The 11019-nt window shown below is 42.0% G+C and overlaps 1 protein-coding gene across 1 annotated transcript in view; it reads left to right on the top strand.

The window, feature by feature from the left end:
* Positions 1-11019, top strand: part of trak1b (trafficking protein, kinesin binding 1b) — a 20778-nt gene that overhangs the window by 332 nt on the left and 9427 nt on the right. The window contains exons 2-12 of the mRNA XM_014021124.1: positions 422-498; positions 3641-3757; positions 3836-3936; positions 4619-4724; positions 4809-4887; positions 6133-6263; positions 6341-6415; positions 6499-6636; positions 6710-6786; positions 8544-8789; positions 8862-9127. Coding sequence (XP_013876578.1) covers positions 422-498; positions 3641-3757; positions 3836-3936; positions 4619-4724; positions 4809-4887; positions 6133-6263; positions 6341-6415; positions 6499-6636; positions 6710-6786; positions 8544-8789; positions 8862-9127 — 1413 coding nt within the window. The remainder of the gene's footprint in view (positions 1-421; positions 499-3640; positions 3758-3835; positions 3937-4618; positions 4725-4808; positions 4888-6132; positions 6264-6340; positions 6416-6498; positions 6637-6709; positions 6787-8543; positions 8790-8861; positions 9128-11019) is intronic.

Genomic DNA, 11019 nt, shown 5'->3' with positions numbered 1-11019 from the left:
ATATTTGTGACACATCCACGTTGATTAAAAGTGTTCTTGAGGTCACTGTTGAACCATAAATGGGTAAAACTTAAAAAAAAAACATTTTTCTGTCTTTATTATTTAAAAAGCACTTTGTTTTTTGTGTTTCTGTGCTGACGTTAATCCCATCAGTGTCACTCAGATTTACAGTAATTCAGCCAATGACTTTTGCACAGAGTGTTATCGATTACAGCTCCGACATCAATGAGACGTGTCACCCTGAGGCGACAGGACCAGCTGCTGTGCAACACAAAACCCCCACCCTCCCCACTTGAAACACCAACAGCTGAGGCGCGACCCCTCTCTGTGTTACATAACTGGGCTGCGTGTGCGCCAGCACACACGTACCGCAGCTGGACGCAATCGCAGGTGATGTCACTAAAGCCTCCTGTCTCCGCAGTGATGTGTGCCGACCGAGTGGGCCAAATGACGAAGACGTACAATGACATCGACGCCGTCACTCGCTTGTTGGAGGAGGTGAGACTCTTTAGAGGATTGTATTTTAAATCAAACCAAACTAGATTTGAAAACTGCAGTGTGAATGACAGTTAGCTGGAAAAAAATCAATTTACAGTGGGTGGTTGAACTTTCAATAAAAGTTGAAACATTTAAAAAAGAAGAAGAAGAGCAGGAGGGACAGAATAATTGGAGAAAAGAGGTGAAATAAGACAAAGGAAAGAAAAAAGACAAAAGATATAAAAAGACCAGAAGGGTTTATTAGGAGACTAAACCACTAAAGGCGGCACAATGAGACCTATAAATAAATGAGAAAACAAACGACCAAAAAGTTTCACAAAGAGACAAAATGGAGACAAATAAGACACGTGGAGATGAAATGAAGCATCAATAGACAAAAAGAAGAGGATTTAAAAACAAAACATAGGGAGACCAAATTATTTATAGGGAGCAGTGGTTTAAAGTAATAAAGCACATTTACTTCAAAAACTATACTAAAGTAATTTTTCGAGGCTCTGTATTTAATTTTTTTATTTTGACTTTTACTTTTATTTTAGTACATTCAAAACATAAAATAATGATACTTTTACTTGTTAGTACATATTATACAAATTTAAAATAAATTGTTGAATTTACTGAACCAATTTCTGTCAACTGGTTCCACTAAACCGAGTTGAGTAAATTTAAAGAAATTCATATAGAAAGTAGTAAATCAATTTACAGTTACTCAACTTGGTTTAGTGGAACCAGTTTGGTTAAGTAAATTTAACTTGATTTCTTAGTGTGTAAAAGTACACTCAAAAAACTGATGTCATGCTTTTACTTCATTATGTCAACTGGTTCCACTCAGTTGAACAGAGTAAAAGTAACACATTTACTGTTACCTTTACTCAGTTCAGTTTGGAGAAACCAGCTGACAAAGTTTAAGTAAATACAAATCTGTTTTTTGAGTGTACTTTTACTTTCCCACTTATTGTTTGCAGTGTTAGTACTTTGACTTAAGCTCTTTTCTTATTAGTGAAATTAATTTTTCAGTCTTATTCTATATTTTTACTTTTACTTGGTTATTATGTTCAAGTACTTTATGCACTTCTGATGAGACTAAACAGATTCATAAAATCACAAAAAGCATGCATTAAGAGAATAAAAAGTGCTAAAAACATAAAACTAAACTACCTAAAAAGAAAAAAGGAAGAATAATGAGATGTAAAAATGAACAAAAGGATGCATAAGGAGACTATTAAAACACAAGAGATGAAATGAAGCATCAAAAGATAAAAAAAAAGGCACAGGGAGACCAAATGAATTTATAAGAAGACAAAATGATTAATAAAAAGACAAATCGGCATGCATTAGGAGACTAAGAGCTTTTATGCCTCTTTATGCATATTTTTAAAGGAAGCATGATGAGATGTAAAAAACATAGGAGACAAAAATGATTTTTAAAAAAATAAAATCCAAATAAGACAAATAAGCAGAAAAACAAAACAAACAAATCATGAGGACAAACGGACTGAGTTTGTTGAGGTACTTACCTTCCAGCAAACAGAAACTCCTCGTGTGATTGGTTAAAGTTCTCTGCCCCTCAAACAGAAACTCCTTGTGTGATTCAAAAGAAAAAAAATTGTATAGGTCCTCTGGACGGGTTCTTCTCTAATGAAACGTTTCGTCTCTCTTCTCCAAGAGACTTCTTCAGTCTGAGAGTTTCAGGCAAAATTCAGGCTTTTGAGTCCTGCCTCCAGGTGACTGATACTCACATCACATGGCTATCGTTCACACCTAATTAACACCTATTGTTAACAGGGGGTGGAGTGATACTGCCAAAGGCAGCGCTGTAGGAGGGGGACAACTGAAAACGGAGGCCTCCACCTCTGTTTAATGATTGATGGTCTTTAATGATAGATGGTCCCAGGAAGTCCAACATTTCACTGATCACATCAACTCTGTGGATGAATATATTAAGTTCACACGAGAGGATGTAAAAAATGGCAGGTTGGCGTTCCTGGATTGCGATGTCTCGGTTTCGGATGGGGGACGGTTGGAAACTGGCGTATATCGTAAGCCCACCCACACAGACCAATATTTGCGTTTTGACTCCCACCACCCACTTGAACACAAGTTAGGAGTGATCAGGACTCTGTAYCACAGAGCAGACAGTGTCCCTACAAACCCAGGAGCCAGGCAGAAAGAGAAATCACACACACGACAGGCCCTGGAGCAGTGTGGTTATCCTGACTGGGCCTTCCTGAAAGCAGACAGGAAACACAGACAGGATTCCATGCAACCTTCAGGTGAAAATGAAGACTCCAAACCCAGACCCAAACCAGTGGTTATTCCGTATGTTGCGGGTGTTTCGGAGAAACTGAGACGTTTATTTTCTAAGCATGATGTCCCAGTGGCTTTCAAACCCCAAAACACATTACGGCAAAGGCTGGTTCACCCCAAAGATCCGGTGCCCCGGCACAAACAGAGCAATGTTGTATATGCTGTTAAGTGCCATCAGGACTGCGACCAGTTATACATCGGGGAAACAAAGCAGCCACTGTTCAAAAGAATGTCCCAACACAGACGAGCTACATCTAATGGCCAGAACTCTGCAGTTTTCACTCATTTACAGGCCAGCGGTCACTCTTTCAGAGATGAGGATGTTCTCATTCTTGATAGAGAGGAACGTTGGTTTGAGAGAGGAGTAAAAGAAGCCATTTTTGTAAAGAAAGACTGTCCATCATTAAACAGAGGTGGAGGCCTCCGTTTTCAGTTGTCCCCCTCCTACAGCGCTGCCATTGGCAGTATCACTCTACCCCCTGTTAACAATAGGTGTTAATTAGGTGTGAATGATAGCCATGTGATGTGAGTATCAGTCACCTGGAGGCAGGGCTTAAAAGCCTGAATTTTGCCTGAAACTCTCAGACTGAAGAAGTCTCTTGGAGGAGAGACGAAACGTTTCATTGAAGAAGAACCCGTCCAGAGGACCTATACTACTTTTTTTCCTTTTGATTTTTTTACCTGGATTACTGAGATGCATCAGGACACTCCTCGTGTGATTGGTTAAAGTTCTCTGTCCCCAAACAGAAACTCCTCGTGTGATTGGTTAAAGTTCTCTGCCCCTCAAACAGAAACTCCTCGTGTGATTGGTTAAAGTTCTCTGCCCTTCGCTCCACAGAAAGAGAGAGACCTGGAACTGGCTGCGAAGATCGGCCAATCGCTGCTGAAGAAGAACCGGACCCTGTCGGAACAGAATGACTACCTGGAGGAACAAGTGGGGCAGATCACAGAGGAGGTGTGCACACGCGTTCACCCTGATGCGTGTTTAATCTGTGGTCACGATTACAGAAACTGTTGGCGTTTCCTCCGACAGGTGGCCCAGCTCCACCACGAGCTGAACCTGAAGGACGAGCTGCTGCAGTTTTACACCAATGCGGCCGAGGAGTGCGACGACGAGTCCACCGGCTCCCCAACGTCAGTCTGTTTTCCTTAAACACATAAACCCAGCTGTTGGTCTGTTAGCAAAATATCTCATGAACCACTGGGAGCATTAAAATGAAACTCTCACAAAATAATCAGTGGATGATCATCTGCAATCAAAATGGCTGCCAACCCTTACTAACTTTAGAGAACAAATAATTATCTACAAGTTGGTACATTTTACTGATGATTACTGACTCACATTTGGTGTGGCAGTCATGGGGGTAGCTTTCAGGATGTCAGGGGGCTTGCTCTTGGCTACCACCACAACAAGTTTCAGCTCAGTATTTTTAAAACGAGCTGAGTTGTAGCCATTTGAAATTAGCTTTGGCTGCCATCTTGGTTTTTGTATTTGAAATCATATTTTGGAAAAGGTTGTTTCTCGATTATTACTATGCTAATTTTCAGTTGTGTGGTTTTTTTAAATGGCAAAATTATAGCTCTTTTGTGAAATTAGCATTAGCATTGCAGTTTTGCTAGCATTAGCAATTTCAGTTCAATATTTCTTAAAACAGCTGAGTTAAAGCCGATCGAAGTTAGCCATGATGGCCATCTTAAATTGTTAAATCCAGAATAATTGTATTTATTTGTATGTGCCCCCCCCAAAAAAACACCTTGGCCACTCCTTGTGCCCCCCAATGCAAAAGTGTTTAGCTCTGCCCCTGCTTCCTCTCAGGGAGAAGAAAAGTAAAGCAGAAACGGCTTCGGGAGGCTTCATGAGTGGCACGCTTCAGAGAAAACTGAAAGAGCTGCAGGAGGAGAACTTGTCTCTCCGCTCCGAGGTACGACGCAGATTAACAACAACGTGAATGCATAAATACATAAGAAGGAACTGATATTTTATCTAATCACGTCTGTTTGTGCAGGCGGACCACCTGAAGACGGAGACTGAAACTTACGAAGAAAAAGAGCAGCAGCTCGTCAGCGACTGTGTAAATGAACTCAGTGAGTTTTTGTCTTGCTCTCACTTTCTGTCTTCTTTTGTTTTCATGTTTATTTTATTTATTAATTTTTTCATGCTTTTGTTTTGGCCCCAAATGCTTCATTATTTAGTGAGCAAAACAGACTAAACTCACCATTATAATTGGAAATACGGTATTTCAGCTGACACATCTGAAGGTATAACATATTACAAAATACTGCAAACAGCTATATTTAGCTTTTTTTGTGGATTGTGTTGTTACAGTTTTGTTTTGTCACACAGTGGAGCAAAAATGAAATTTGCAAAGAAAACAAAGATTTCTGCATGGGATTTTCAGACGTGTCAACCCCTTCAGATGTTTACCTGTCTAATGAGCCTCAAAACTCTGTAATTTTCACAAAAAAAGTCTATTACAAACCACGCGTGGGGGTCAGGTGGACTGTCGGCACGGACAGAAGACAGTGCCTGCCGCCCAAAGCAGGAGGAAATGAGGACGAGAGGACTGGAAGATGGTTATTTGATGTTGTTTGTTTATTGTTTTCTTAATGTCCTACAGGCTCTGAAATGTAAAATAAAATTAAAACAAAGTTTTGAAAAAAAGATTAGATTCTAATCTTTTTTTATTTTTCAGCGTCAAACTTCTGGCCCTGTTTTGGTGTGGGGGCGGGGCCTCAGATGACACTGGGTGTGGAATCATAACTGACGGTTCAGCGCCTCCGCTGGACAAAATATTCCCAGCTGTTACATTCAGGATCCTTAGGAACTAAAATTGTCTTCAGAACATCATTGATTTTCTGTGTTTGTCATTGTTTTAAAATAATAATGCTCAGAGGAAAAAATGATGTTGACAGTCAAAACCCCGCCCCCTTTCCAAAACAGGCCAGAAGTTTGAAACTGGAAAAATAATAAAAAATAAAACAAATCTGACAAGCAGTTTTGAACTTTTTTTTCCAGTTTCAACTTTTGAATTATAATACAAAAAAAAAACATTAGCAAGAAAAATAAACAATGTTTAGGCTCTTTTTGAATTTTTGAGTTCTATTTCTAGATCTAATCTGTTTACTTTTATTGGCTCACTTGATCCAAAAAGGTTGAGATGTGAAAGAAACCGCAATAAACTTTGGGAACCACTGATTTAGAGTTTAAACGAGTCACAAAAACTTGGACTCGGAGCAGAAAACTGGTGTTTGTTGGATTCTCAGGCAGTAGATCTTTTGACAACCTTGAAAATATTCTCAGAAATGATGTGAGAATAATCCGCTCCTCAGGGTTGTCCAGTCTGCAGATCTCAGCCATAGCAGAGGAGCTGGCTCGAAAGACCGAAGACGCCTCCCGCCAGCAAGAGGAGGTCACCCGCCTCCTCTCTCAGATCGTGGACCTGCAAAAAAAAGCCAAATCTGTACGTAAACTGGAAGTAAACTGTGGTTAGATGTCCTGTCTTTAATCCTAATCTGCCCGAGCTGTTCGTGTGTGCAGCTGGCCGTAGAAAACGAGGAGCTCACTCAACACCTGATGGCAGCTAAGGATGCTCAAAGGCAGCTGACAGCAGAGGTAAATGCAGCTAATTCACTGTAAATTACTTTAAAAAAACTTTCAAAATAAAAGTAACTGATGATTTGACTGCAACACAACAGCTGCAGGAGCTGGGAGAGAAATACTCCGAGTGTATCGAGATGCTGCACGAAGCTCAGGAGGAGCTGAAGAACCTGAGGAACAGGAACTACTCAGCGGGAACCCCCCGACGGTACCACCCACTGGGACTGTACCCCATGGTGAGGGACTGTGTGTGTTTGTGTGTGTGTGTACTTTATTGTTCTGTCTTTGTAAAACTCATTGCTGTTTCAGGATTCTCTGGCAGCTGAGATCGAGGGAACGATGAGGAAGGAGTTAAGTTTGGACGATCCTGAGTGCGAAGAACAAAAGTTCGTATGAGTAACTTAATCAACCCTGTTTGTCTGTTAGCAAAATATTTCATGGACCACTAGAGTTGGTTTAAAGTCCATCTTCAGCGTTAGTGGTTGTTTGTCGCAGGATGATGATGTCACAGCAAAAGCTGCGCCCCAACAGCAAAGGCTGAGTTCCATTTAATAATACATAAATGTGAGCTTAATCATTCAGCTTCAACATTTAAGATTACATTTTTTTAAATTTAGAGTTACACATTTGGACATAACATGTATTCACACCTGACACATTTGCTTTGCTTTAAACGGACCAGAGTTTGTTTCCCTCGTTGGTCCGGACCTTTTATGCAGGTGTGAATATGCTCATTTGAACCCTGGTGCGAACCAAACAACCAGACTGAGAGTCGTTTTTGAGGTGGTCTCAGTCCGCTTCCAAACGAGCTCTGGTGCGGCTCACTTCTAGTGTGAATACAGACCGGCCTCGAACCGAACCAGCTACAGGAAACGTGCCTTTTGGGACTTCACGAGCCACATTAGCCCTTCAGTGATGCTAATACTAACACTGCGCTACAAAAAAATGAGCCGTCGTGGGTCAGAGAACGCGGAGCATCGTCTCCTTTAGGTAGCGGCACGCATTTGACATCGCTGTCCCAAAATGGTAAATATTATCATGGCAAAACCACCACTGAATGAGCTGCTCTTGATATTTTTAATAATCCTCTTTATTTCAAGGTCTGTGCTCTGTCCCGCCCCCGTCATTTCTGTCCAATGGGAGCAATGACGTCACTTTGTTTATAAATTATAGTTCACTTGCAAAAAAAAACGCACCAAAGGAAAAAACATTGTCAGTTTTTGGTCCGGACCTAGCCTGGCCCTTGCCTTCCTACGCAGCTCCGCTCAATTCTAGTTTCCCTTCACTGCTCCGTCTGGGACTTCTCCCATTGAGAATGATTTCACTGGCAGATTTTTAGCCGGGCCAATCAGAGAACAGAACGTCAATTTTCTGCGCAGTGGCTCTTGTAGTTTATTTTACCTGGGCCAATCAGAGAACAGAAGGCAGAGTTTTGAACAACGTCGATGTTCTGCGCAGTCTGCTAGTTATTTTAGCATACAGCAGTGGAGGAAGTGAATGAAGCCAGTCTGTGTTGATAAGGCTTCCAAATTAAAWTAAATATATCTGACAAAGCAGCAGCTCTCATTTACAATCGTCTCGTTCGGCTCGGTACTTTTCTCCTCTCAGTAGGGTTGTTTACAGCACACGTGATTTCTGGTTAGCTTCTTAGCTTAGCCTCCGTCACATCGACATATGTTGCAGCCAACTGATCCAATCATTTTAAACTTCAGCAGAGGCCACGCCTCCTGCAAGAATTACTTCTCTATGCGTCAAGTCCAGACCCTTGTACGAACCAAAGTGACGGACAGGGTCTGGTTTAAACCAGGCTAGTCCGGACCAAACAAGTGGACCAAAGGACTTTCCTGACATGAATCCACCCTTAATTTAACATTTATTTAAAATGAGCTAAATTTTAGAACAGTGAGCTAAATAATGAAAATGTTTTAGTGACATTTTTTAACATTTTATTTTACAATTGGTCCCCCATAGCTGAGCACCAAGTGACAGGCTAATGCACAAGATTATGTTGTTTTCAGTGTATAACCAAAACAACTACAACTCCATCATTTGATTTTTATTTGCTCGAGCTTAGTTTAAAGGCAGCGGGTGAAGCAGGCCTCTGCAAATGTGTTTTCAGCAAACAGATCTCTGGTGTTTTCAGGGTCCACCGCAGGCGTGTGTTTGAGACGGTGAAGAGCGTGAACAAGACGGTCCGTCAACGCTCGCTGACCCCAACCAGCTCCAGCATCCCGGGGTCCAACCAGTCCCTGTCGGCTCGGACCTCGCCTCAGTCCAGCAGCCTCTCCTCGCCCCACTCCGTCGTGTACGGAGACATCGGTGGAGACGGCGTTCCCTTCGACAACCGAACGCAGAGCATCCTGATGGAGACGGCGTCCGATCGGGACAGGTGAGCTGCGGCTCGCATGTTTGAGTTGACGGTGAGGCGTTTTACGTTGACGCTGGGTGTCGTTTGGAACAGCCTCGACTGCGGAGAGAAAAAGACGAGCGGGGCTGAGGACCTGCGGCTGGCCCTGCGCCGCCTGTCTCTGCGGCGGCAGAACAACCTGAGCGAGAGGCGCTTCTTCGAGGAGGAGCGAGCGCGCCGGCGGGGGGGACACGACGCCCTCGGACAAGAGAGCCTCTTGACCCCGTCCGACAGCATCATGTCCCTCGGAAACCTGCACCTGTGGGCCTCGCGGGGGCCCTACCTGCCCGACAAACTCCAGATCGTCAAGCCGCTTGAAGGTGAGGGGGAGAGGGAGCGCGGCGCCGGCTGCAAGGTGGGGAGGAGCTGGGACGGAGAGCGCCACCGGGGGGTCGGGCCGAAGAAGGGGAACAAACGGGGATGGGGCGCCGAGGTGGAGAGGAGGTGGGAGAGCTGGCACGGGAGGGAGCGGGTGTGGGGGTGGGCCCGACGGACCGGAGCTGGGGTAGAGAGGGAGAGAGGGAAGAGGTGGGCCAGGGACCGGGCCGGGGGCAGGAAGAGGAGGAGTGCGAGGGAAAGAAAGGAGGCGCCTCTGACCCTGATGCTCTTCAACTCCTTCTGGTCTCTGATGCATCATCACAAGTCCAGCAGCTATTACAAAGACACCCAGCCCAGAGAGTGGCTGTAGACACACCCACTGCTGCTCTGTAGGGGACAGGTGTTCTGTGGAAAAATCACAAACAATATCTTACCTGTTGTAGATAGTAGCTCCAGGAACAGTTCAGTTCTGACTGGAGTGACGAGCTAAATTTAAGTTCCTGCAAACACTACTTTATAAATTTAACATCACTGTCGTTTGCCTGTTGTATAAATTTACATCAATAAATGTGATGATTTGCAACTATAAAAAGCCTCAGCAGCAGTTAGCTTTAGCACTTACAATTAGCATGGAGCACTACTCATAATATTCCTACAGGACGAATCATGAAATGCGAAACTGATGCACGTCTACTAATTTTGGTAAAGCGGTTAGTTCATTTGTCATGTCAGAATTAAACTCAAGTCATTCAAAGAGCTATCTATAACAGATAAGATATTAGTTATTCATAACTTTTCCACTGAACCCAACCTTATTAAATGTGTTTACCTGTAGGAAACTGATTAACCAGAAAACTGTATTTTTATTTTAGTCCCCTTAAACCACCCATTACATTTAATTTTATTTTTGTCTTCAGTATTATCTTTTAATGTTTTTTTTTTTTTTTTGCAGCAGTTTGTTTTATTGTTTTGTTTTTGTGATTCAGAGTTGAATAAATCTTATGAGCGTCTTCTTTAAGTCTGTGCTGCCCTCTGCTGGTCTGAAGTCATATTTCATATAAAACCTACCAGCAACCTTAAACCTTTGAACATTCATGTTTAAACATTCATTCATATGTTTTGTTCCATTAATGTTTTTCTTTGTTATTCATGTGTTTTAGTTTCTCCATGTCTCATTTTTTATTTCTTTGCCATCTGTGTTTGTGTTGTTTATATTGATACATGTGGAGACTAATAAAAACTTGATCTCACTCCGATTTTTCATTTTACTTCACTTTTACATCAGTTCAGTACTCTTCACTTTGTTTTTCTCACCCCAGAAACCTTTCTTGTTCATTTGTTTTAATTATAATCTTTGTAAACATTAAGCTTTAAAGAGGACATCTCATTCAAATCTGTTTTCTAGCCATTAAATGCATTTTGTTGTGTACTTGGAGTCTCTAGGAGCGCAGAAAATTTGAAATTAGTTTCTCCTGGTGCTGCATAGACATTTATATAGAGTTTGGACCATATTTTTCCACCTGTTCAGTTTTCTCGATTTTCTATGATGTTTTCTTAACTATTATGAAGAAATGTATTGGTCATGTTAGATACTGATTTTAAAAGCACTACAACAATTTCTTAGTTTTCCTTTTAAGGTATTGACTTTTATAATTCATTGTTTGACTATTGTTATGTCTTGATTAAAATAGTTAAACATAAATGCCCGAAACACCATCACAACAAAGAAAAACCATTAATATAAAATAAGAACAGGTTTTTTGTCTGACTGTGCGATTCAGCCGTGGGCCAGTAGTGGGCGTACCGGGCACTGAAGAACATGTATAAATATGACGGAACTTTTGGCTTGTCAGCGTTGGCTGCCTGACATACTGCATTTTATATATATATATAT

The sequence above is a fragment of the Austrofundulus limnaeus genome, unplaced genomic scaffold (assembly GCF_001266775.1).
Source record: "Austrofundulus limnaeus strain Quisiro unplaced genomic scaffold, Austrofundulus_limnaeus-1.0 Scaffold278, whole genome shotgun sequence".
Classification (NCBI taxonomy): Eukaryota; Metazoa; Chordata; class Actinopteri; order Cyprinodontiformes; family Rivulidae; genus Austrofundulus; species Austrofundulus limnaeus.
This window is presented reverse-complemented; position numbering and strand designations above follow the sequence as displayed.